At 49.5% G+C, this 26992-nt stretch overlaps 7 protein-coding genes across 7 annotated transcripts; 2 read left to right on the top strand and 5 right to left on the bottom strand.

The window, feature by feature from the left end:
* Positions 1 to 760: 760 nt before the first annotated feature.
* LTR84_007070 (uncharacterized protein) lies at positions 761 to 2745 on the bottom strand (the record flags this gene model as incomplete). Its single annotated transcript, XM_064850625.1, has 3 exons — positions 761 to 2094; positions 2147 to 2367; positions 2420 to 2745. The coding sequence occupies 3 exons, from the start codon at positions 2743 to 2745 to the stop codon at positions 761 to 763; spliced, it is 1881 nt and encodes a 626-aa protein (XP_064702694.1).
* Positions 2746 to 8673: 5928 nt separating this feature from the next.
* Positions 8674 to 13455, bottom strand: LTR84_007069 (uncharacterized protein; the record flags this gene model as incomplete). Its single annotated transcript, XM_064850624.1, has 1 exon — positions 8674 to 13455. The coding sequence occupies one exon, from the start codon at positions 13453 to 13455 to the stop codon at positions 8674 to 8676; it is 4782 nt and encodes a 1593-aa protein (XP_064702693.1).
* A 929-nt stretch (positions 13456 to 14384) lies between these two features.
* LTR84_007068 (uncharacterized protein) lies at positions 14385 to 17642 on the top strand (the record flags this gene model as incomplete). Its single annotated transcript, XM_064850623.1, has 1 exon — positions 14385 to 17642. One exon carries the CDS (start codon positions 14385 to 14387, stop codon positions 17640 to 17642), a length of 3258 nt encoding a protein of 1085 aa, XP_064702692.1.
* Positions 17643 to 18058: 416 nt separating this feature from the next.
* Positions 18059 to 19117, bottom strand: LTR84_007067 (uncharacterized protein; the record flags this gene model as incomplete). The annotated part of the gene is made up of 1 exon (XM_064850622.1): positions 18059 to 19117. One exon carries the CDS (start codon positions 19115 to 19117, stop codon positions 18059 to 18061), a length of 1059 nt encoding a protein of 352 aa, XP_064702691.1.
* Positions 19118 to 19568: 451 nt separating this feature from the next.
* LTR84_007066 (uncharacterized protein) lies at positions 19569 to 22211 on the bottom strand (the record flags this gene model as incomplete). Its single annotated transcript, XM_064850621.1, has 8 exons — positions 19569 to 19696; positions 19908 to 20351; positions 20410 to 20776; positions 20830 to 20901; positions 20951 to 21413; positions 21465 to 21741; positions 21806 to 21895; positions 21953 to 22211. 8 exons carry the CDS (start codon positions 22209 to 22211, stop codon positions 19569 to 19571), a joined length of 2100 nt encoding a protein of 699 aa, XP_064702690.1.
* A 2299-nt stretch (positions 22212 to 24510) lies between these two features.
* Positions 24511 to 25156, top strand: LTR84_007065 (uncharacterized protein; the record flags this gene model as incomplete). The annotated part of the gene is made up of 2 exons (XM_064850620.1): positions 24511 to 24577; positions 24633 to 25156. The coding sequence occupies 2 exons, from the start codon at positions 24511 to 24513 to the stop codon at positions 25154 to 25156; spliced, it is 591 nt and encodes a 196-aa protein (XP_064702689.1).
* An 894-nt stretch (positions 25157 to 26050) lies between these two features.
* On the bottom strand, positions 26051 to 26545 carry LTR84_007064 (uncharacterized protein; the record flags this gene model as incomplete). Its single annotated transcript, XM_064850619.1, has 1 exon — positions 26051 to 26545. One exon carries the CDS (start codon positions 26543 to 26545, stop codon positions 26051 to 26053), a length of 495 nt encoding a protein of 164 aa, XP_064702688.1.
* Positions 26546 to 26992: the final 447 nt, after the last annotated feature.

Below are 26992 nucleotides of genomic sequence, written 5' to 3'. Positions count from 1 at the left end.
AAGAGACAGATTAATTCTCCATCGCCCTCTTTTGCTGTGCACTCAATCCTGCTCGGAGTCGAACGACCAAGCACTAATACAGGTTCTTCCACCGACAACCTGGAGGAGATGTGCTTGTGTGTGTTTTGTTCCAAACTTTTATGAAGTCAAGAATTAAGGGTCCAACTTCCAACGGCTGGAAGCGATATGCGTTCCAAGCCATCCTTCCATTCACAACAGACGCATGGTTTTGGTTTGTTGTCCCCATCACATTTGATGTTTCTCTCCCTGTCTCCCGACCTTATTCGACTATACCAGACCTATAACAAAGCGGCAAGTAAATCAAAGCGAATGCTCAAGTCCCCAATATATCCCCCACCAAAGCTTTCCAGGAAAAAAACGGACGAAAAGGAGAAAGGCAAAAGATGTCGTTGCTGATACATAACCACGTTACTAGACAAGCTGTTTGGAAGCAGAGAAACCCATTTTGTTGAAATAGGTTTTTTGGGGAGAAGGTAAAGAACATAATTGAGCAGCTATCGACGCTGTTCCTCTTCGGCAGGCATCCTAAGGCCGCACACACTAACAAGAAATATTTGATATGTAACAAAAGGTAGGGCGAGATGATGATTGAGCGCCGTCCGGACAGTGCTGGGGGAAATTGAAAGACCAATATTTTCAATTTCTGTTGGGGGAAAGAAGATTTGTATAAAGTTGGTGAAAATTCTAGGGGATGCGTAAAGGTCGTTTCAAATTTGTTCCACTGAGCTGAAGAACATTCTCAGCCATGTGATTGGTGTAGTCCAGCTTGCAATGAATGGGGGTCAATGGTTCCAAACGGCGTCATGGACATTTGCTCTCTGGGAGTGTGAAATTCTGCCATGTCGTTCATCATCATGAGACTGTGCTCATCAAATGCGGGGCTAGGCATAGGCATGTTCAGGTTTTGTTTCGAGTACATTTCCCCCAGCATTAGGGTCTCATCCATCATCCCAGTATGATCATGGTGCATATTGAACATGTCGGCTGAAGCGCTCCTGTGCAGAGCCGACAGAGGTGGCGATTGATCAGCAATGACAGGATCGTGATGTGCCATATGCGAAAGAGGTGAGACAGAGGTGGGCACCATATTGGGATCTAGCATTGGAGAGGGTGAAAGGAATGGCATGTTAAACTGCTGCGGGGTTCCATACTCTGAAGCGGGCATTGGTGCATGTGCTGGGTTGGCTGGGAAGAAACCAGGGCTGGCAAATTCCGATGGTGAAGTTGCAGTCGCAGACATGGGCATTTGACGGAAATCTAGACCATATCCAGCAGATGTATCAATCTGAAGATTGGATCCAATGGCTTGAACAGGGTGTTGAGGCATAGGTTGGAACAAATTGTGGTTCTCAGGCGCCATTTGTGGCGATGGCTGTTGGAGGTGGAAGGTGGGCATGGGTCCGTGAAGCATAGAGAAATCAATAGCGATAGGTACTGATCGACTTCTTTGTCGCTTGTGTCCAGCATGCATACGGCCAGGGTGAAGATGTTGTTGGACACCACCGAACTGTTCCTGAAACATGCCAACATGCGGAGGATGAGGTCGTGCAAATTGAACCGATGGTTGGGATGCAGGTCGGACGATGCCCATGTTCGGTGAGACAGGAGCCGAAGCGGGCATAGCATGGAGATCGAAGGGACTGAATCGGTTTTGGAAGGAGTCCAGAGAGACCAATTTGGCGAGTTGTCCACTCAGCACCTTAGGATGTCCACCCAAGTGATGGGTCATAATTTGCGACGCTTGTTGGTCCTCTGTGAAGTCACCACATTGAAAGAAACCACCCGACCCAGACGAGTCCATAAAGAAATTCGGCGGCCTACTCAATTCAATGACGAGACCACCGGGTCTGGGAGGAGAGCCATTTGCATTGGGGACCGTGTCACCCGGTTCCAATTGAATGCTCTTAATGAACGCGAAGGGAAATTCGATCTTGTAGCCTGCGGAGTCGTTATTGATGTAGTAGGTAATGCAAGCCTTGTCAGGTGAGTAGAAAATGACCAAGTCCATGGCATTCTGTCCGACTCGGCGCCATGTACCAATACTCAAGGATCGACACGTGAAGTGGTGAATCACTGAACAAATACATTAGTATGGCAGATCAATGGATATTCACGCTCCACATACCAGTCTTGCCTTGGGCATTAGGGTCACCAATCAACATCCCACCGCTACCATACTGTGCCATTGGACCTTCAGGGCGTCCCATAAGTTGACGAGGGAATGGTCTTCCAGATTCCATTGCCTGCATGGCCAGCAGCTGTCTCAAGGATTCTGGAATGTTATCACAGTCGTCGCCATTCTCCAGGGTTTTCTTGGCGATCATCTTTATCTTAGCTCGTCGACGGCTAGGAGAACGTTAGTTCAGACCCTGCAATACCATCGAGATTCAGATCTTACCTGTTCTGAAACCAAATTTGTACCGAGCGTTCGGTCATGTTGATCTCTGAAGCGATGCGCTCGCGAGTAGCAGCAGTTGGTGTGGGATTCTTGTTGAACTCGGTTTCCAAGGTCACTAGCTGATCTTGTGTAGCCCTTTGTCTCTTTTGATTCTTTTGTTGTTGTGTGAGGGTGCTCTTTCGTGGAGGACGGCGAGCGGAGGAAGGATTCTGACCCGAGCTACCGGGTGTACCCTCGGTTGGCAATGGGGATGGCGTCGACTCGGGGTCCAGGTCGAAGTCAATATCGGCTGGGTCTGAGGAGTCCATCATGCCTAATTGTTCCATCTTGACAGGAGTTTCCATGGCTCAAGACAATTCTAGGTTGATTTCGCTTGGCTTCGATTGCAAGGAGTGGAGTGCACGTAGGCGATATTTGGTTTGGGGCTTTGGGTAGTTGCGTAAGTGCGTGTCTGTGAATTTGAAGAGTCTGTTGAAAGGCCGATCCAAGCAGCTACAATCAAGAAGATCTTCGTAATGGTGAAGCCGTAGCTATGGGTTTGTAAAAGGGGTAAGGACCGGATTGGTTGAATAGAAAGCAACAAGCTTAAGGAATGTGGTCGAGGGCCTTGAAGGAGTGAAAGGCACGCTCGATGCGAGTTGTTGAAGAACAAGACGAGATAAAAGGAAACAAAGTGAGAGAGATAGAAAAGACAGGAAAATGATATGGCGACAATGAGGTTAGGAAAGAGAAAGAGGAGTCGAGGAAAGGTGTAGGGCAGGGCACGGGTAGAATAAAGGGAGACACTGCAGCCCGAACGAACCGAAGACCCAGCAAGGCCGCAAAGGCCAGCAGTAAGGAGCGGCACCAGTGCAGCACTTCAACCACTGGGCAGTGGGCACCACCAGGACGGAGTATCGCACCAAGCGGCTTCTAGCCCATCGAGCCACACAGACATCGGGGCTTTTTCATTCTGCATTGCCTGCACAGAGAGCAACCCGCAGCGATCCAGCGAGTCAATGGTGGCCAGTTGAAGCATAATGGAGCCCATGCAGAAGCGCTGGTGCAGGTACCCAGGCGGTGGGTCCAAGCCACCGAGTGCCTTCAGGAGCCTAAGGAGCCTTAGGAGGTCCCCCCCCCAGGTGGTTTCAATGGTGGCATGCCCCGTTTTTCAGGTACCGCGCCTGGATAGGGTTTGGTGCCTTTGCAGTTGGCGTCATTAGCTTGGAGAAGAACATCTTGACGCTTCTCAAGCGTGAGGCCAGTTCTCGAGCTCCACGGTCTAAACAGCTTAGGCGCTGTTATAAGTGGAGCCCGAAGGGCCCTGGTTGACCTTTTCTTGCCTCAACCATCCTAGCCTTTCACAGCAAAACACCCCCTGTCTGAACGCGCCGAACACCTCTCAAGGAGGAGCCATGTCAAAACAATCCATGTCACAACATGGATGATGGTGTCCGTCTCACTCTTTTCGCGCTAGATAGAGCCTACGAGTACGGAGCAGAGCTTGCCCGTTCCAGTGTTTTTCCGGCTTCTTTGGCAGAGTGGTCTCTGATGGGGTTTCAGCCCGGGCTAAAGTGCATGTTGTGACGAAAGAAGAAATGGGAGCCTGGTATTCAGAGTCATCCTTTTGAGACTGAGGTGCTCCGTATTGCAGACTGGCAAATAGTTGGAGTAATCTATTGCCGTCTGTGCATAACGGTAACCTTGTCTGCACGCGTCCGAGACACGAAGTCACGCTTCAATATGCAGCCGCCAACTCCCTAAGCAGGATGGGAAAGGCAGCAGTAAAGCCACAGCTCGAGCGGCCAAGACCCCAAAAACTCCGGGATATCCTTTGCAACGCAACCACGGACCAGGGGGGTCACCGGCCATGCCACGATCCGAACGAAGATCCCCCTCCTTTTCCCTTTTTCCCTCACCATCATTTGACGAGTGTCCCGTATATCATAGGCAATGCCGTTATTGTTGCAACCAGTTAGAATCTTGGAGACGAATGTCGAGAGAGGTGGTGTGTTGTAACGTCTAATCATCTTTGGTTCTTCAGTTACGATAGAACCAATGACTGGGACCAATAACATTTAACTCTTTGCAAGCCTCATCGAGGTCAGGTCCAAGGGAGAATGATTGGATGGGAGTGGCAGGACAGTTTCGCTGTCAAGTGAACATGGCAGCGGCTGTGATTTGCCACCAGGCCAGCAGAGCGGCACCTGACGAAGTCATCAGTCAGGCAATCTATAGCCATCGCTTAACCATTTTGAGGTGGTGCCCCCGTGTTTTGGACGAGTGTCTCCAAAACTTTGGAATAGGACAGCCTGATTGTCACCTGTTGCCAAATCCCCGATTATGGTGGCGCGTCCATAATTGTCACACGATGCATCGCTGACGACCCTGTACGAACAGCTATTCGAGAGGTCGGATGTTTTCTACGTTGTTGCCATAACCAGCGAGTTTCAAAGTTGCACTTATGTTGCACATGTGCAAAGAATGGTGTGTCATGGGTTAAAATCTCTAGGAAATCCAGCTCGCGTTTACCAACGCTATCCGTACAGAGTAAGGACATTTGTACCGATTGTGCATGTCGTGCATGGGTAGCGCTAACAACATGCCAACGCCAAGGTCGCCACAATCTGGCACTACGATGGATTGCATTCGCGGGATAAAAATCGAACTCGACCCAGCCTCTCTTTGTCTAGACACAAAATATGTGTATATCAAAGTATCCGTGCGCGAACGCGATGACTCTTGAAAGCATCACAATGTCGGCAGCAGCTGTGAAGTCAAGAATGATGCCTGATGCAGACTGGTGACATCTAAGCACGAGACGGTTGAATGCCAAAGCTTCGTGACCAGTGATAGGGTGAGATAGGAGAGAAAACTGACGGCGCATTGCACGGTGGATTGCGCAATAGCCGGTCAAGTTTATTTTGTGCGAGGCACGGAGTAAAAATCACTTGACTGCCCCGTCTTGAAGTCTGAATACTTATATCCTTCGAGTGTAGGTCAGTGTTCTTTTTGGTGGACGAACAAGTATTAAATCATCCTGATGCCGTACGCGTAGAGATATGCGTTGTCTGCGTACCTCTCGCCAGAAGCTTGAGGAAATGCTCAGTAACATTGAGCACTATCTGCCTGTTCCCCAGTTACAGGCCTGTCCAAGTGTGGACTTTGTTGTGCCTGTGGCCGAGTCAGTCAAGATCCTGGCCACTGGTTGTCAATCAGTCATAGGCAGGGTCATAGCCAGTAGATGTAAAAGTGGACCTGGGTAAGCTTGGTCAGGGGTTAACTCGGTGTGGCATGACCTCATCGAATTAGATGTCTCCTCCCACCGACAGATGGAAGCCCAAGTCAGGCACGACGCAGGTACCGAGTCATCGTGATAGGAAGACAAGAGACACCCTTGGCAAGACACGGTGGGGTTGGTCGACACGGGTTAGTCTCTGAAAGCCAATTCAACTTGAACTTTGACGTTAGGATTCAGGGTTCAAGGATTAGTAGAGGTTCTGGCAAGGAACTGGAGTCTGGAATGGATGAGCATGAGCATGGAAATATGGGTAGTTGCATGGTTGATATCGCCTGAAATACGGAGCAAGACGTTTAACGAAGTCGTTGAGAACAAGGTGAGCTCTGGCGGTTCATTCCAATCGCGATGTCACTTTCTTCACGACTTTTAATTCAATCTTAGATGCCTAACACGTGTCACGCGCGTGTGTCATCGACGATGCAGCCGCAATCTACCATGACACCTGCCTGCCGCTGGCAGCTGAAGCATTATCCGGACACCCATCGCCTCCCATTCCTGTCCATTATCTCTTCACTCTAAGCATCGATTCCCAACGTTCCGAAAACCATGCCTCGGAATCATGCGCAGTGCATACATACAAGCTACGCCGCGCGTTTACTGACCTCGTCAAATCTCCAGATGACGGTAGAAGTATCCGCCTCACCGCAATGCCGAGTCTGACACATTAACGACCTCCTTTCCCAAACGTCTCGCCCCATGACTCAGATGGCCAATCATTGGAACGTGATGCACATCCGCCTCAAGGTTACAGATTCTCATACTCGAAGGAACTGAAACTGCATATCATGAGGCACAACTGTATCACAATAGTGGCTGAGAGAAAAAGGCATTTGGTTTTCCCCTTCTTCCTCCGTTCTTCATTCGATACTCTGCTACGGATACTCCGTACTTGCTCTATTTTGCCCAAGTCCTTGGCGAAACTTCATTTGACCCCGTCTCTGGCACCACAATCATCGGGGCTGGATGGGGTTGGATATACGGACCAAGATGTTTCGCAAACGTGTGAGATATGAAGTCAACCCCCAATCCTATTGCTACGATCGCGTTCTTCGGCCTCAAGATCTACAACCAACAACATTTGCCTCAAACATTTCTCTCCTGAGAAAATAGCCACCTGAGAAATCCTGAAGCACGTGCACCGAGCCTCCTTTTCTGGAGCCCCAAAATCTTACCTCTTTCCCCTTTGAGAGGGCCTTGTCTCACCTCGATGGCCCACCTAAACACCTAGAAGTTGCCGATGACATGCCTAGCATCCCGCCTGTTAAGCGGGCATGGTTCGCTCGCTTGTCACCAATATATTGATAAGCTAGGTCAAGAGCCTGCTAGTTACTAGGCCGCAACCCATTTTACCTCTGCATGTACTGTACTCGGCCCATTCAAGGCGAACATGGACAAGATTGCCTACATGCACATTGCACATAGAGTTTACATCCTCTCCAGAAATAAATTTGGGCCACCCTGCATGTTGCATACAGGTACCGCAGACACTTGCGCTGCTGGTACCCGAGACACAATGCAGGTAGAACGGCATGAAAGCCAAACCGTCTCCCAGGGAAGGAAAACGAAACCCGAAGACAACAGCCCACTATCTCGTAGTCCCTGAAGTCGATGATACTAGCATTGCACAGAGAATTTGAACAAAGAATTCTCCTAGCCGGACTGCCTGGTTAGTTGAAGACCCGCAAACTCGCAACGAGCGAGCGAGCGAGCCGATATCCATATTATGGCGTACGAGGTAGAGTGATATTATTAGTTAATTCCCCAATTTTGATTCTTTGTTCTCAAGATCCATCAATTCTCCGTAGTCACTCTCATCTTCTTCCCTGGTATGTATCCATCTCGCGAGTCGTCATCTAACGTTACGAATACATAATCAGTGGAGAAAGTTCCGAAAAAAAGGAATTTTCGCAACGTGGTGTCGGAATGCGAGTTCAACTCTACGCCTCTTGGAGTAAACTATGCCATGCCTATCCGCTATCCGTACATCATAAAATGCAAGCGCATGCTCTTGATCATTCAAGTATATCTGCTATCTTGAAGCCTGCGATCGAAAAGCTCTGTTAGACCGTCTGGACTGGTTGTATCAATAAACATAAAACCAATGGCAACGGAAAGTATTGTAGGAGGAGAACTGCTAATGTGCATAATAATGGAGTATCTTTGCAGCAAATCTCTGGGCGTGAAGGCCGAGCGAGCCCAAATCGATGCTTGTAATTATATTCCACGACGTTCAATTCTCTTTCTCCTTAGCTTGCACCCTGCAGCCAACTTTTGTTGTATCCGGATTACAACAACTAGTTACATCCATAGATACTCAGATGGCCTCATGCATTATTGTACTCAAGGATAATTTCAGTCTAGTTAGTAGTAGCTATGTAGATGTAGCTCCGTCCATTGTATGCTCGGTGTTGTTCCGAGCCCACCCACCCACCTCTCGGACGGCTTTCCTCTTGCATGCACGCATCGTCTCCTCCACCTGTAATATGAATATATCGATCTGGAGATCGGCATGTAGGCTTTCATTTGTGACTATTCTCGGACGTGTCGATAAGAGAGTTGAGGTAAAACCCGTGGTGAGCGGTAGCTCGGCGGACGAGGTTGTTCTATTTGGTACCAAAAGGGCAGTCGAATATTATCCTGAGGATTCGGATATTTATATTCAGAAATTTTGACAATGTCCAGCTACAAGTAAATTTTGACAAGTTGAGTCGCACGCCCCCTCTTCATGAGACGCTTATATCATTACTCAAATCTTCATCCCAGTTGTTAGTCAAAAAAGAATCATTCATGATTCAACATGTAAATTCATAAGGGATCTTTTAATGGCAGGCATGCATCTCATTGCGTCGTTTGTCGTGTGTGGGTATCTTCTAAATGGCTACCTAAATATATAGATATGCGTGTATGTACTGAATGAATATCGAGTACCGCAGGGAAGGTACATGCATCTACTCTCCCAGTATATCATTTCCGTTCATCGTAATTCGGGTCCTTTCCGGACTGCTCCAAAACCTTTGCTGAAGAGTTCTGCAACATCGACAGACTTCCTGGGCACTTGTCCCATCTCCGTTCCATCCTCAACGGCATTGCGATGGCCAGCCTTGTTGTCTTTCTCGGCCGCTGCACCAGTTGTGGTACTTCCTCCAGCTGAGAAGTGCCTCTTGAGCCAAGGCTTTCGGTGTTCCTCGGTATTCCTTGGCTTCTCGAGAAGCTGTTGGACATGTGCTTCTCTTTCGATCTGTGCTGCGGTTTCCTGCTCCAGTTCGATACTGGATTTTTTGGTTCCCCGGTCCCATCCTTGTTGAAGGAGATCCGCGGATGCTTCTTCGAATCGTTTGCGCACCTCCTGGTCTTTCTCGAGCCTTTGGAATATATCCACATCTGAGGGGAAAATTGTAGTTTTGATGGCTTTGATAGAGAATTCCAGAACGCACACCGCCAGAACGATAAGTAGAAGGGCAATCCACCATAGCAGATTGCGTCCGAAGCGGTCTAGAAGAGCTCGGTTGACGTTGTATATTGGATTCTTGTCTGCGGGATAGAGGACAGATAGGAGGAGATTCCATAACCACCATCCACCCACAGATAAGAATATAGCGATGGCAGCCATTATCGACTTGTTGTGAAGCTCAAGAAACTGGAGCTTGATTGAGATGATGATGACACACGCACTATATGCTAGCACCCCATAAGCAAATAGTGATTGGTCTCTCGTGAAGATAGCTTCTCCGTAAACTGCCCAGAGGATAAAGTAGACCACCTGAGCTTCAACTGCGCCAAGGACTGCCCAGTAGAAGTACAACTTGAAATTGAAGCCGCGGTTCTTTTGACCAATATTGTAGAGCTCAGGCACTGCGAGCAGAGTGGCGGGTAAAAGATCCTTCTCAAAGACGCCCATGAAAATGACCGGCAAGGATGTGAACAAAGTGTTGAACATGGATAGACTCCAAGGCTCATACAAGCTTGTTCCGGTATATCCATTCCATCGTTGGTAAAGTGCCTGAACAGTGTAGAAAATCATTTCTTTCCAAAATGTTCCCAACGTGTACTTGCAAATACGAACATAGTTCCACCGACCGTGAACCAAAAGCAGCTTCAACAAGAAGCGGAATTGTGCTATTGAGTAATCCGAGGTACGGGCAGCTTGAAGACCTTCTTTACCAGCAATACCAATACCAAGATGGGCTTCTTGTATCATGGCAATGTCGTTAGCGCCATCTCCGATGGCAAGAGTCACCGATCCCTTGACTTTTGTCCGTATAGTCTTGACTAAGGACGCCTTCTGGCTGGGAGATGCTCTGCAACAGATGACAGAGTCTGCCCGAATTGCGATGTCTGTAAATAGAGCTCGTGATGCTGCGTCTGCATCAATGATAGTCAAGGTTTGGCCATCAATGACCAAAACAGAATGAGCGGTTTCACTGTCTTTCATCGTCGAGTAAGCCTTGGCCATTCTTACATGAAGATCTCCAAGTTCATGATCAAGTACTATGACAGTAGAGTAGTCTTTGATCAGGCGGCAAGAGTGTCCAATGTTGATCGCAGTCTCACGCTTGTCTCCAGTGAGCATCCACATCTTGATACCCGCGCGACGGAAGCGGTCAATTGCATCAGGTACCCCCTTTTGTAATTTATCTTCAATGGCAGTAGCTCCAAGTAACTCAAGTTTGGTCTCAATCATCTCACCTGCTCGCTCCAACTTGTCTTGTCGATCAACAATGCTAGTTGCAGCGGCGGCATAGATAGCCTTCCAAGTTGTATACTCATCTTCGGTCAAATATCGATAGCCGTACAAAAGAGTACGGAGACCTTCTGTGGCAAAGTCGTCAATATGTTGGAAGCAGCGCTCAAATACAGTATTGTCGTTCACAACAAGGCCTTCATCGACAAGATCCTCCAGATACTCGCCTTGAAAGGATGCGCGAGGACTTGCTTGAAATGATGAACGAACGGCGTTGTTCTCTGACATGCGTGGAGAAGTGAGATGGAGAGACGGTCTAGGTGAATAGAATTGAGAACTTCGGCGGCGGTTTGAAGGCGAACCAACATCTGCTTCTCGGTCTCGAAGCCAGTGGTCAATGGTTTCACGTGTTGACATAGTCTTATCAATGCTACTAGTGCTTTGACGTCCCGCCGCAGTCTCAAATGTGTGCAAGGAGCTAGCTTGACTCATTTGCGTGCTTCTTCGACGGAGGGCGTGTCGTGCATCCACACTTCTCCTCTGACTCGCTCGTTTCTCAACGTCTTGCACATTTGACGCTGCCAGATCTGCCAGTCGCAACAATTTTCTCAAGGTGGAATCGGCACCTTTGCAAAAGAGGCAAATGCGGCCATCAGGCACTCGCACGATGATTGACATTCGTTTTCGTAGGCTAGAAAACTCAATCACGTCGAGGACCTCGTAGCTTTCTTGTACAGCGTCGCCATTGCTACCAGAAATTGTTTTGACAGTCACTGTATTGGACTGCCGGTCCACCACGATGTATCCCATATCTTGGGCAGCAGTAACAAGTGCAAGCTCATCGGGAGATGCAGCTTGATATGCGATCGAGCCATCTTTGCCATGCTCTGGAATGCAAGTATGACAAATTGCCAATGAAAGAAGGAAGAACTTGGCTTTCCGCGCAAAAACAGTCTGTGGTCGGTGCTGAAGATAGCTCAAGAGTTTTTCGGTTTTGGGTATATCAGCATCAGCATGTACCTCGCCAGGTACATTCGGTTGAATGTTTTCAGGCTTCTCGGATTGCTCAAAGGAACCTGAAACATCCGATTTGCGTGAGAGTCCAGGGCTTGACACCTTCAATTTCCGTGGAGCAGATTCCTTGCCCTTTGCACGCTTTTTATGGATCAATTTCGCATTCCCAACATCTTCTTCGGCCTCTCTCTGGAGATCAACGTCATGAAGCCAAGCAGTACCAGCTATACTCATCTTTCGAAATTTCATCGAGTTGTTGGTGAGTGTACCAGTCTTGTCTGAAAAGATATAACTGACTTGTCCAAGTTCTTCATTGATGGTCGAGGTGTGCGGCTCCATTGGAGTATCCGAATCCGAATCATACATGTCGATATCGTTCATCAAGAGCATTTGAGCGACCTTGACAATCTCGAGCGAGACATACAAGCTCAGTGGGAGCATGGTGTTGAGCATAATGATGAAAGAGGTTAGAACATGACCAATGGGAACAGAGGCCGATTGCAGGTACCATGCATCGGGCTCGGTCCTTGGGCGCCAAATAACATAACCGATAGTTAATATGATGGCCATGAAAAACACAAGAGCAGCAACCACAATGACAACCCGGTTGACTTTACCTTGCAGTGCGGGTGCCTTGACTCGAGGGTTTTTATTCGCGTTCATACGAATCTTACATTCTTCACCTGAGTAAATGACGAGGCCGACAGCTTTTGGTGTGTTACGGAGGACGCTGCCCCTGTAGAGGATTTCCGAGTTGGTCAGTGGAAGCGTTCGGCCGCTTACATGCACTCTTCCATCAAATTTGTACAAATCAAGATTTGGGTCTTCGACAACAAAGATGTTGCTACAATTGGCAATGGAGTTTGGGTCTTGACAGAGCTCACTTATGTCCGGAAGTGGCTTTTTCGACTTCAAATTCGTCTCACCGTCCAATCCTTTAGTTTCAACGTAGGCGGTATCGGTCGGCTCGTCAGCATGAAGAAGAATTAAATCAGCAGGCACACCAGAGTCACGCTCCAGGAGCACAACATCACCAACTCTGACTTCTCGCCAGTGTTTTTCGTGCCATTCGACGGTATCAGCACCGTCGTCTCCAGTTTCACGGAGCTTCAAAACCTTGGTTAATCGTTCGTTTTCTTCCTTATCGAGGCGATGACGTCTAATGTCATCGTATCCCTCTTTGGCCATTGAGATTGTGACGAAAATCAACAAGGGTACAATGGTTGTAAAGGTGCCAGTGGTACTTAGGCCGGGGATCATCTGCAAGATTGAAATGCACAGAAAGTAGAAGTTGGCCAATTTGCCAAACTGAGCGACTAACTGGCGAGGTACAAAGTTCCAAAGAGTGTAACGGCAGGAAATGATCAAGTTGTTGATATATGGTTTCCCCGTCCGGTCATCGATGGGTCCGTCACCAGGTAGAATGTTGACCTTGACACTCCTGCCGTCAACGCTATGTGGAAGAGCATTAGATCGAAGGATCTTGTCATGAATGTCGCGATAAGTTTTTGACAGTCTTTGCTTCAAAGTTTTTCGTGAATTCTGCTTAGAGAGCCAACGCCGGTAGAGTGGTAGCTCGAGGCCCGGATCTGAAAGCCTTGTCCCTTTCAGGGAGCCTGATTCTGTCACCACTGCCGCCTCCCCGGTCCTGCCTTTCCCCAGCGCATTCTCATCAATCGAAGCTTGCTCGATCCCCATCCTTTCTTTGGGCGCGCCCATTTCGTAGATGCCTCCTTTATCTGGATCTTGTTTCTGAATATTATGAAAGAAGAGCGATCTCCTGAGGGAGTAACCCCGATTGCGAGCTTGATTTGGAGATTTTTGCGTGCTAGACCTTAACCCTGAACTATTTGTCCCAGTCTGCGGGGGAATGTCGAGATTCGTTCCCGGCATTTCTCTCGAGAAACGAACTCTGCCAGGGTCACCTTGCGACTGGGCGTCCATCGCAAATATTGTAGGGTTGTCCATCTCATTGCTTGTCATCACTCTCTGTGAGTCCTGCTCAGTCGAGTGAGGTTGCGATCCAGTCACGCTCGGTGGCTTGGAGGGGTCTAAGGCCATCTTTGGCCAGTTGAGAAGTAGTTGAGGACGGGTGGAAGCTTTGGATAGTTCATCTCATCATCGAGTCTCTGCGCTGTGGGATGCTAACCGCATTGCAGTCGTGTCCGTTGAATATCGCCCAGGCTAATTGATCTGAGGACATGAGAAGACTCGCTCAGACACAAAGTGAATTGGTCTACACATGAGGATTGGAAACAAGACGAGACGAAGCGCCGTGAGAAACGCATGGCATGGATTTCAGTTTGACATTAGCATTAGCATTGGCACTGGTATTGGCAGTGGCAGTGCATCTTGAATCTTGGAAGTGAAGATCGCGACCTGCAGGGCTACTGGGGATTGCCGGACACGAACTGCAATTCGGATACAGGCATGGAGGGGGTTGGCAGGGGCAGTAATTGGCCAACATTGGCACCTAAAACTTTGGTTGAGCGCCCCTGGATGCTTCACTGAGTTGTGGCTGTCGGGGACTTCCTACACCCTCGGCCCCAAACAGAAGCCTGGGGGATTCAGGGATAGCAGCTCCCGCTTCAGGCCCTTTAGGCTCTGACAATGGGGGGGAATTTACCAGGTGGAGGGGTGCCTTCCTCCGAAAGCCACGCCCATCAAAGTGGAAGGTTACCCGGTCACGGTGGCCTTTAGTGTTCAATTGGCCAATGACAAAACACGCTAAGCAAGAGCTGAGTCACCGAATGACGTCCGCCGCAATTCGGGCTGCTATCTGCCCTCAATTCTTTTTTTGACAATTCCAGATGCCACATTGAGCGACAAGTTCTAGAAATCGCATCAGCACTGTACTGCCAGTGTGGGTGATTAAAAGGCATGAGACCAGAGCGTAGACAAGGCATTATATACATCACCTCTTTCCGCCCTCTGACTTGCAGGACAGCCTAGACACAACTTGAACCACCGCCACCACCCTTACCCTCATCATGCCTGCCATTCCCCCATCGCGGCTTGTTGCCTTGCAGTCCAATGCAGACAATATTCGCAACATTTGCATTCTTGCTCATGTCGATCATGGCAAAACCTCTCTTACTGACTCCCTCATTGCCACGAATGGGATAATCTCACCCAAAATGGCAGGCAAGATCCGTTACCTGGACTCCAGACCCGACGAACAGACTCGCGGTATTACAATGGAAAGCAGTGCCATCAGTCTATACTTCAGTATGATGCGGAGGCAGCAAGATATCGCAGAACCAAAGAAAGAGGAGTATCTGATAAATCTGATAGACAGTCCTGGTCACATTGACTTCTCGTCAGAAGTCAGTACTGCATCACGACTTTGTGACGCTGCCATTGTTCTCGTCGATGCAGTGGAAGGTGTATGTTCTCAGACAGTCACCGTACTACGGCAGGTGTGGGTCGAGAAACTGAAACCTTTACTAGTCATCAATAAAATAGACAGACTAATCACTGAACTCAAAATGACTCCTGCTGAGGCGTATTTGCATCTTGAGAGAGTACTCGAGGGTGTCAACGCTGTTATTGGGGGGTTCTTTCAAGGTGAGCGCATGGAAGAAGATCTTCAATGGCGAGAAAAGCTCGATCAGAGGAAACAAGCCCGGGAGCAGCAGAAGCAGGAAGCCCTGAGTGACACCACTTCTGAAGCTGATGTGGAACAACAATATGAAGAGCGTGATGATGAAGATTTATATTTTGCCCCAGAAAAGAACAACGTTATCTTTGCAAGTGCAATTGACGGGTGGGCATTGACCGTCCGGCAATTCGCTGCCATCTATGAGAAGAAGCTGGGCATCAAGCGTTCTATCCTCGAGAAAGTCCTTTGGGGTGACTTCTATCTGGACCCAAAAACCAAGAAAGTCCTCGGTCAAAAGCATCTGAAAGGAAGAAATCTGAAGCCAATCTTCGTTCAACTGGTGTTGGAACCTATATGGCAAGCATATGATGCCACGGTTGGCATCAATGGCAGTCGTGGAGATCCAGCTTTGTTAGAGAAAATCACAAAATCTCTCTCCATTAGTCTTCCAGCACACATCGCTCGATCACGAGATACCAAGGCTGTCCTACAGGCTCTCTTCTCGTCATGGCTTCCCCTGTCAACCGCGCTCCTGGTTTCCGTTATCGAATATCTCCCTAGTCCGCCAATCGCTCAGGCTACTCGCTTGCCAGAGATGATTGACGAGGTGGTTGGGACCAAAAGTGTGGACCAGACTCTCAAAGATTCAATGGTTCATTTCAAGACTGATGCAACTGCGCCAGTGGTGGCGTATGTTAGCAAAATGGTTGCCATCCCAGAGAGCGAACTCCCCTCCAAACGGAGGAAATTAGGCACAGCTCTAACTGCGGATGAAGCGCGCGAATTGGCCCGCAAAAAGAGAGCAGAAATCGCAAAAGCTCAGGCGGAAGCCAATGGAGAAACGGACGTCGGACAGATCACAAATGGTCTCAACTCGACGAGAATAGGAGAAGAGGTCGATGAGATCCTGACACCAGAACAGCCAGAAGACCCCGAACACCTAATTGGGTTTGCCAGATTATATTCTGGAACTCTTTCCGTGGGCGATGAGCTTTACGTACTGCCACCTAAATTCAATCCTGCATTTCCTCATGCATCACCCGAGCCACGAAAAGTCCCCATCACCGCATTATATCTTCTGATGGGCCGGAGCCTGGAACCCTTGGAGAAAGTACCTGCTGGAGTGGTCTTCGGTATTGAAGGATTGGAAGGGCATATTCTTAAAACAGGCACGTTATGCTCTCAACTTGAAGGTAGTATTAACTTGGCAGGGGTTGCATCTTTCAGTCAACCAATTGTTCGAGTTGCGCTTGAGCCCACTAACCCTATGGATCTTAACAAGATGATCAAGGGCTTGAAACTCCTGGAGCAGAGCGATCCATGCGCAGTTTATGAACAGATGGAAAGTGGTGAGCACGTCATTCTTACTGCCGGAGAGCTTCATTTGGAAAGATGTCTGAAAGATCTCCGAGAACGCTTCGCGAAATGCGATATTCAACCCGGCGAGCCTATTGTGCCGTATCGAGAGACCATAGTCAAGGCAGAAGAGATGGAACCTCCCAAGCATAAAGATTTGCCTAGAGGAGCAGCTATAGCTGTCACAGCATCTAAGGTTGTCTCTGTCAAACTTCGAGTTCGGCCTTTACCGGAGAATATTACAGAGTTCCTCATAAAGAATGGAGCGTCAATCCGGAGGCTCTATGCAGAGAAGCAAGCGCAAGAAGATGGAATCAAGAATGCAGAGGATGTCGACGAGGATGGCGCCATTGATCTGGGTTATGATGCAGGACATGAACGGAGCAATCTCTCACTACAAGAATTCCGACAACAGCTACAGAAAGCATTTGACGAGGTGGAAGAGGACAAGGAAGAATGGCAAAAAGTCGTCTCCAAGATTTGTGCCTTTGGTCCCAGACGCATCGGGCCAAATCTATTTATTGATGCAACTGAGAGAAACACATGCAAACGCTTCCTCCTGGAGCAGAACGAGATCAAACACAACCACGACAGCGAAGCGCAGAACAACGAATCTGACTCTTCTCCAACATACGATTTCTCAGACACAATAGCATACGCCTTCCAGCTGTCGACCTCCCAAGGCCCATTGTGCCGTGAACCGACACAAGGCATTGCTGTGTTCCTAGAAGAGATCACATACCACGACGAATCCAATGGCGAATCCTCAACAACAACCGTGGAATCAGGTCGACTCACAGGCGAACTCATCACCTCAGTACGCGAGACCATCCGGTCTGCATTCCTCGACTGGTCTCCACGCATCCTGCTCGCAATGTACAGCTGCACGATCCAAGCAACACCGGAAGTGCTGGGACGGGTGTACTCGGTACTCACGCGACGTCGCGGCTCGATCCTCTCGGAAGCCCTGCTGGAAGGAACCCCTTACTTCACGATCGAAGCAACCCTGCCAGTCGCCGAGTCGTTCGGCTTCAGCGAGGAGATCCGCAAGCGTACTTCCGGGCTCGCGCAGCCGATGCTCAAATTCGTCGGGTTCCAGATGCTCGACGACGTCGATCCCTTCTGGGTGCCGAGGAGCGAAGAGGAACTCGAGGATTTGGGCGTGCATGGTGAGCGGGAGAACGTTGCCAAGAAATATGTCGATTTGGTGAGGGTCCGGAAGGGTCTGCTGGTCAAAGGTTATCGTGGCGGACGGGATGCGGAGAAACAGAAGACTCTGAAGACGAATTAGGGAAGGGATTCTTTTTTTTTGAACAACGGTCAGATAGATACGATTTCTGGCATTGGCACGCGATGCCATCATGAATGGAATGAATGGAATGCAATTTTCATAAGTGGGAATGACATGCAAGATTAGATTTACTTGTCGGCCAGCGAATGCTACCACAGCACAGCATAGCACCGCATTGCACTGCATACTATATCAAATTTATTATCGGCGTTTTTCCAGTCGTAACAACGTGCATTCTGCCCCAGGCAGACCTCGTTACTAGTAGTTAATCATGGACTTCCGAGCTGCTCATTCCCCTCCGCCCACAGAGGAAGAACGATAAAACGAAACGCACGCCCGCGATATCTCGCTGTCGAAAAAGTCGTTCGTTCATTACGGTGGGCACTCTCGGATCTTCTCTTCGTGACTGGATCCCATCATCCCTGCAATTCATACCGCATCTGATGCGGCATCTCAACAGGCATACTGGCTGAGCCCCTCCCGCCTCCGTTCCCACCAGCCCCCAAACTCTGCCCATAGTAGTCTCTCCCACCACCGCCACCTCCTGCCAACTGCTGCTGCTGCTGCGGGGGAATTGGACGCGCCCTCTCCCGCGACACGATCCTCTGAATGGGTCCTCTGCGCCGCCTTCGCTCGCCAGGCAAAGAGCCGTACGCGAGATCTCGGTCGTCGCTGGACGAGTCAGACCCAGAAGAATACGAGTCTGAGCCGGACGAGGAGAACGAGCCGCGTGCGTGTCCGTGTCCACGGTGGCTTTCCTGCCGCAATCGTGACGGCGGCGGCTGCAGGCTTGCGCTCCGGTTGCGCGAGCTGGGGATGTTCAGGAGTCCCGCGGGCATGCTGTCGCTGCGTGGCATTTCGGGCGGGAGCATGTCCAATTGCCATTTTCCGGTCTTCATGTCGAAGTGCATCGTGGGGCGATGTGCGAGGTTTCCTGGGCCGGGAGGCGGCTGTTGTTGTGGTGGTGGTGGGGGTGCCTGCTGTTGTTGATGCGGGTTTGGTGGGAAATCACTCGCCAGATACATCGGCCTGTTCGGCGGTTGGTTCTGTGGTCCATTGTTGGCGTTGGGATGTGGCCAAGTCTGCGGATGGGGAAGTCCTTGGGGTGGTGGATTTGGTGGTCTCTGTTGCTGATGCTGGATGGGCATTTGATTCATCCATGGTCCCCCAGGTCCCGGCGGGAATGGTCCGCCTCCGCCTCCACCTCCACCAGGACGAGGCTGGAATGTCTGCTGTGGCGGAGCACTATTCGGCCTCAGTGGCGCCATGATCGGGAGTGCGAGCGTTTCTGGTCGAGGTGGCCGGGGTCGATTATCCGAGTCGCGACGATGATGTGAGTGTGAATGAGATTGTGAGTCGTGACGATGACGGCGTCGACGTCGGTCCTCGCTGCTGCGTGGCTTTTCGTCATCTTTGTGTAGCTCGTGGAGAACATAGCCCGCAGCTACGAGTTCTAGTCCTCCGAAGATGACCATTATTGAGGTGTGATTGTTCCCTGTTGGTTGTCTGCTATGCCGGGATGGGTCGGATAGTTAGGGCTCTCACGATGTGCTTGTGATGTTTCGAGGCCGGAAATTGTACGATAAAAGAATCCAGAAGAAAATGTGTGCAAGAGATGTCAAAGAGATGACGACGACCTCAGCCTTGACTTATTCATCGTGGAGTAGGTTCAAGGGATCTAAAGTTAGTTTCAGCTGGGTCACGTTACCTTTTGTTTCTCATTGCTTTCCTGGTGGCTGGCGGCTGAACCGGCATGTGAGCGAATAGAAGACCAGGGGTTTGACCGGGTATCGGATGCGCTTTCTGCATTGGCATCCGACCATTGTCGTCATTCTTCCCTCGGCATTCATCAGCTAAGCCTCGCCTCGGTTTAGAATGGGACTTTCGTAGAGAGTAGATGGGTATAAACGTTTGTATCTCCGCCAGTCATACATATGGAGGATTGCTTACTCTCCGCTTAAACGTTTGTCGTGGCAGAGAGGAGAACTTGGCATCATTATCCATGTCGGAATTCTCGGTGCCACGGTAGCTGTTCACGAATGCAAGAGTTCGGTCTGGAATCGGGATTGTGTCGAATGTTCATGAATTAGAAATATGTAACGGATGCATCGCTAAGCATCTCTGGGTTATTCAAAAATTAAACAAAAAGTACTGATACAACGCATGTTGCAGCAGCAAGTAATACCGGCCATGGTTGTACTGTCAACCCAACACTCCCGTTCGAATCGCCCTTCGAACTGTCACTCGAATTAGTATTAGAATTACCACTCGATTGGTTTGAGTTGTCGTCGTCTGAGTTGTGTGTTGATGTATTGTTCGAAGAAGAGGTATTGTTGGATGATTTCGAGATAGGTCGATTATGATAAGCACGGATGATGTCGCTGGCTTGCTCTGCTAGGCCATATGTTGAAGCCATCAGATGTGCCGAGAAGGAGATAGGAGGAACGCTGGCGTCGGCAACACGGACATTGGCCAGACCATAAACGCGCAGTTCTGCATCAACCACTCCACCTTGTTCAAGGGGAAGCATGGCGCAAGTTGAAGAAGGATGAAATTCGGTGAATACTGAGCCTCGGAGGAACTCATCCCATTCATCATCGGTCTGGACATCCTTGCCAGGCCAGATTTCCTCGGAAAGACTGGCACTCAATGGACCTGAGGTTCCAATGCGGCGGACGAGTTTGAGGCCTTCGCGGAGAGTTTGTACGTCTGTATCAATATTAGTATATGGTATCATCTGAACACGAGTGGAAAAAATTAAACATACCGGCAGGGTGTACCAGATAGTTGGGGTCGATCACTGGGTAATCCACAGGGTTGGACGAATTGATGTAGATGCGACCAAAGCTGTAAGGATGTTGAAGAGCAGCCCCAATATTGACTGTACCATTATTATTATTTCCAATTAGAAGTTCGACAAGGCCGAGAGGGCTGGTGAAGATTTTATCGACCGTGGTGGTGTAAATCGCCTCATTACCGGCAATAACGCCTGAATCTGTGGTCATAAGAGATGTGAACTGGTCCACTTGTCCTTTGATGTTGGAGTGAAGACCATCGGCCCCATTGCCGAATAAAACACTTGCATTGACATAGGCAACAGCGGAATTGATATATGAGAGGAATGCTGGGTCGTACTAGTGGTTTGTTAAAATAAATCACACAAATGGATGACCGAGAATTGACTCACTGTTTCTGTAGTGTTTGAATCATAGATTGAACCAGCAGTGGCTTGATCGGTGCTGAATTGGAGATTTGCGCTCTGCTTCGGTCAGAAATGCTTTCTGCATGTGCATGCGAGGAGAGCTTACCAAATGGTCCTGCAGATGTTGGCCAACACCAGGAAGTTCAGAGACGAGCTTGACTCCAGCACTGGCCAACACATCTTTGGGGCCGACACCGCTGTAGAGAAGAACAGCAGGGCTGCCAATAGTGCCACCAGCTAGAATGACCTCCTTTTTCACCGTGACGATCCTTTTGGTGGCCCCATTGTCTCGTGTGTATTCCACCGCATTTGCGCTCAAGTTGCCCTTGGGAGAACTCGAATTGAAGAGAACGCGTGTGACATGAGCGTTGGCGAGGACAGCATAATTCGGACGAGGTGGAAGAGGGTCAAGATAACCCGATCGACTGTAAGAGCGGGTCCAGTTGGCAGGATTGATGGCAGAATTTGCAACATAGGATCCCCAATTTTGACCACCATAAGTATCATCCGAATTGGCCACACCTTGGCTTTCTGTCGCTTCAAGCCACTGCTTGACAAGAGGGAATGTACTGGGAGTTGATTAGCCGGATAGGCGACAGGTTGAGATGAAATTGACATACTAGCCAGGATATGAATTGTGAATGGGACCTGTGGTTCCGTGGCTCGAAGCGTCCCAAGTAATCCCAGCCTCTTGAGCTATAGCAGCCGTGGGTGGAGTGAAGGTTTCGCTCTTCTTCATGGCGGCAAAGAACGAATCCCAAGACCAGTTGTCGGCACCGTCCATGTCACCGAGCATCTCTTGCCATGCATTGACCTCAATCTCACCTGGTCGGTTCATATATAACCCATTGATGGCTGAGCTGCCTGTGAAGAATGATGCATCAGTATCCCTCTGGTCTATCCACATGTCAGAATGGAGATATACCTCCAAGCACCTTCCCTCGGGGCCATGGCAATTCACTGTTGTTGGCATGGGCTTGTGGAGTAGTATTAAAATTCCAGTTTAATGGTGTTGGCCATAACGATTCGAAATATGAATATGCCGGAGTATCTGTTAACATGTCAGCGATGCGACACAGCGTGATTTGGTGAGAAAAGCAATTCGCACCTATCCGTTTTCGATACTCGTCCCCGTTGCTACCGGCCTCAAGAACAAGAACAGTATGGTTCTTGTCCTCTGATAGACGAGCACCCAACACGAGACCAGCCAGGCCACCCCCGACAACAACAAAGTCGTATGAGTCGTCAACCTCATCGACAATGTTGCGTGTCCGCAGCACATGCGGCATAGACGACTCATCGGCAACTGGGACGGCGAGTGCCACTGCTGCGCCCAAGGCCAGCGCAGCGAAGATGTCGTGCCTCATAGTGTCGTCGAATGTGAGGATATTGGTACAATACTGGAGAAGTGTTGAGCAGAGATGCAGGATACGAGTATGTTAAAGGGCCATTCATTTTTGGTTGACACCTTTGACAGGCGAGCTACGCGCTACCGGATAAACCAGGCTCAAGGACGGAGCCATCCATTTCTGGAACCTGGGGCTTTGACAGACATGAGCAACACGAGATAGACGGCGAGATTGTGCTTGACGCGTTGGTGGCCTGTTGATTCGGTTGACGAAAATTGATCGCTGGCTAGTAAAATTGCCTTTGACGGTTTGGGGTCCACACATCTTATCGCTAGCGAGGTGTAAATCATGGTCACCTCAACCACTGGGACTGTGGATAGCAGGTTGAAGATCCACTTGTGGGTGATCGATAACTACCAGGTACCTCGTACTCTGTCGAAAGATCATCTTGTCCGCCAGGTTTCTATGGAATGGTACGACTCCACTGTCAACGTTGAAAAATCTGTAGATCTAATTTTTATTCATGCGCAACGAGAACGCTCAGTACCTTGTAAAAGATAGGGTCCTTTCAAAAGTATGCAGGGAAAGTGGTGTGTTCGGTCGCATTTCCCCTGAAACTAGCGTTGCCTTGTTTGGCGGTCGAGCACGTGCAAGGCCACGAATCCTCCATTGATAAACCGGAAAAGTCGTTCTGTTGACGCCTAGCCGCCGCCTTCCCTCCACTTGATAAAGCTTGTCTGGTCTCCCCTGCTTCAACTCCCATTCTAAAACTTGACAGGCACCTTCTTCCGCTGAGTCAATGGCCTCTTTCTTCATGGGTCATGGCCGCAAGTGGACTCGAGGCAATGGCTAGCGATCAATCGTCTCCCCCCAAGTCCTACGAAGTACTGGTACCAACCATCGGATTGCAAAAATGACGATGGTTGCTTCCCCAACTTCAGCGCCGTTGATTCGAAACGGCCAAGTGGTCGATTTTCTATGGGCTACTCGGCAAAAAGTCACAGAATTCAACAGTGCAGGCTGGGCATCCCTTCAATCACACGATCTTTCTTGAACTTGCTTAGCCCAGTGTTCACACACCAAAGCATTTCCGCCAGATCATCTCCACCAGTAGTATTTGGTACGGATGTCCCATGATCCGTGCTGGACCGGGACTTTACACAGACAGACTGAACTAGTCTGCCGGATGTCCGACCTGCATGAAGAGTTGACTGGTGCATGAACGAACCACTCTTAAAATGGCATTTCGATATAAACAAACCGACCATTATCACCCCGTGTTCGAATATGGCCTCGAAAAGGTATGACGACGATGGGGTCGGAACTCCGTCCTTCTGGGTGAGCAAGAAGGATCATTAGACTTATCTAGTCCGCCTCGTGCTCGCTGCCAGGGTACAGATATCCCCATAATTGCTCGATAGCAGCGATCAAGCCGTGCTGACTATTCATCGATGATACGACTGTTGATTGCCATATCCATACTTTCCAACGTCTAGCATTTTCCAATCCTCGCAATTTGCATCGCCGAGCATTCAATGCGCATGCGCAACCATTCAAGTGGCGCCGAGGCTCCGAGTAAAATCATTGTTTTTCTCCCAATCTGATCGGGTCTATTGATTGGCCAGGAAAACATTTAGCGAGAAACCCGTTTTGTGGATCTTGTACCAGGCCCATGTCTCAGTTTGGTTTGACCAACAACCTTGGGCTGCTGCCCTTCGCTTCGCCTAAACATCGGCCATTACTGGAGAAGACCAAAGTTCTCGACATCTCGATCATCGCGGTCTGGAATGCCATCTCTCCACGAACAATACCCAGTATGATATATTCGGCCCATTCGTCCCCATCTCAACGATAAAAGGCCCCAGAAGGAGCAAACAAATCCTTCATATCCAATTGTGCCCACCAGGCTGTGATGATCTTCCCCTCATACCACCTGACAAGGCTCGGGCACGCAGTGTTTGAGAATCACCTCCTACTCCATCGTTAGCCCAACTGGCAATTATGGTCAAACAATGGTAAAATCATTCTTCACGCGGAGCGTGGATTCAGTAAGTGAGACATCTCGGCTATCGAGTAACCTCATGGGAAATGGAAGGCCAGATGGAACGTTCAATCACTCCTTATAAGATCGATGCCACTCACAAGCTGCCTCGAAAACATCACGCCTCACGGTTCTCATATCTCATATCATCGCTTGTGCTGGTCACTGCTTCGGGACTTTTTCCTTCCGTTCGCTTTCATTCGTCCTTGACATTCCTTTCGTTCGCGCAGGTCGCTTCTTATCTAGTCTTTCGTTTGAGCGTTTGAGATATCAAATATGCATTTTAACGGTATCAACATTCTGAGCTTTGCTCTCTTGGCAGCCACATTTGGGCCCGGATCGGGTAAGCACGACAGAATGCTTCCGTGGAAGATGACCCCTAACAAAAGATCTCTAAGCTGCACCAACAACACCAGTCGCCAAACGTCAAGCCGCCTGCTTCCTGGTCGGGAGCGAAATCCTCCCAGCCGAGACTGCGGACGTCGCCGCCGTCATCCAAGGGGGCATCACGTGCGGCACGGCGAAGACCATCGGCAACGTGCCGGACGTCTCCAGCGGCGGCGTCTCGTTCTCATCCATCAACTTCGCCACCTCGTCGTCCACACCCTTGAAATTCGCACTCGACACCTTCGCCACCGCCAACCCGCTGGCGTCGACGAACCTCGCAACCTTCCAGACGGACTTGAATTTATACTTGGCCACCGAGGCAGGGATCCGCAGCGAAGGTGGGAATCTCGCGATCAAAGTGCCCAAGTTCTTCCTCGCGTTCCAGGTCGCACGCATCAAGACCGCGCAGGGCATTGCTATCACGGATCCTGGACAGACCGTCGAGCATCTGTTGGAGAAAGTCACCAAGAACGCGGCGGGCGAAAGTAAAGCCCTGCTTGATCAGGTCGTCGCTCTGTCGACACAGCTCCGGTAGTAGGAGCTGGGCCATTGGGACTTATCAAATCAAATCGCGATGCGCATGATACTTCAATCTGTTCCTTTCTTCGTTTGCTTGTCTCTCTCACTTCCGCTCTCCTTTCGCCCAGGCTGCCTCTAGTCCAAAGTCCAGTCTGATTCCTAGTTTTCAAGGCAAACCCCTAATGCTACGTAAATTCCCATGTCAGAACTTGTTTTTTGGGGGTTTAGCTGCCTGGAAGCGCAAGACCATCGTGTACCACTCACATGTCCCGCACAGCGTACAGCGTCCCAGCTGCAACGGCGGTGTATTCTTTTAGCTCATCAACCCGGTACCCCAAGTGGTGAGTTCCAGTCATTTATCAGTCGCGTACGGAGGTTGCCACCATTCGCAATGATATAAAAGCTTGCCATGCCCTGTTCGCGAGTAGGTACATGGCGCTGATGCAACGACAATTCATCCTAGAATTTACGAATCGTAGAATCAACGAGCCTACATCCCCTGCTTTTCCATACATGGAGTACTAGGCTACCAGATAGCGATTGTTCAGTTGCGATCATGGATGTATGGCTTGGGCTACATTGCTCACCAGGGACAGCCGTGGGGACCAAATAAAGAAGAACAAGAATACATAAATGCAAGTTTGTCTTGGTCAATGAAAGTATGCTTCAATTTGAGCTAGCTATGTATTAACCAGTTCGATTCCCGGCAACCGCCGCTCCTTTTGCTATGTCTTTTCCTGCCATGGTTGTTATGTCAATCCTCCTGCCACAAGTCGCCTTCCGTGAGGCGCTTCGTCCAAGAGGTGGGAAATAATGACTGTCTATACAAAACTTGGGTGGACTTGGATTTTGATCTGCAGCGTTTGTGTAAGCAATGTAGTCACCTAATAGTAAGGTGCTTGGTGCGTGTTCATTTACTTGCTGAGTTTGTGAACCGCGCCCCTGGAAATTGTTTCTCTAATGCTCTTTGACGCTCGGCCTCATCAGCAGCACGTATCAACTCCTGCTTGAAAAGGATTCGATTCATGGCTTCATGAATGCCATTCATCTCGCATGGTACTTTCCATCCCGGCTTTCCGAGCACTGGATCATTTGGCCACGGTCTGACGGGTCCTCGATCTGGTATGATACCAGCCCGGACCAAGGCATCGCATATTGGAGTTTCAGATTCGGTGGACTGTGAAGCTTTTTGTTTGTTCCTGAGAGGAGATGGACTGAATGCACTTGCTGGAGTATAGGGGCCATCACAGCCTGGTGTGTCAAAAAGTCTCGACGCTGGGGTTCCTGTTGTTTGGCTAATGGGGCTATCCGGTATGGCTTCGGGGACTGAAGGATGACTGTGGCAAAGAATGGAAGATCTGCGATATTTTCTGCGTTTACCTGGATTTTGGCTTTTACCAGGCATGGCGTCAAGGTGTATCGGATTTGGAAACAAAGTGGACTGCAACCCAACAAGTTGTTGTATGCTTGAATTCCACGCGGCGCAGTATGATTCCACTGGCCAAGATAGAACATCAAGCTGAGTATGTAGTAAAGAGTGGTCAAAGAAGTAGTTGTCCATTCGAACGAGAGATGTGCGCAAGGTTTATGCAAACAAAGTCGCCGAGGAAGTGATGACTAGATTATGCGTTGATTATTGTGAATAGGGAACTGATGCACGCAAAAGATGTGGTGAAACAGCTGAAGAGGCGTGACGAAGCAGTCAGCATGCGTTACGATGGTAGAAGTTGTCCCCGGATCGTTTGTTTTCCAAACAAAAACTGGTGGCACTTGCTTCTTGCACCTCGCGGGAAGCTGCGAGCTGGAGACGAAGGAGGAAGGGCAGGCTGTGAATGGTAAGGGGCATCCTTCG

This window comes from Exophiala bonariae (assembly GCF_035927105.1).
Source record: "Exophiala bonariae strain CCFEE 5792 chromosome Unknown scaffold_27, whole genome shotgun sequence".
Classification (NCBI taxonomy): Eukaryota; Fungi; Ascomycota; class Eurotiomycetes; order Chaetothyriales; family Herpotrichiellaceae; genus Exophiala; species Exophiala bonariae.
This window is presented reverse-complemented; position numbering and strand designations above follow the sequence as displayed.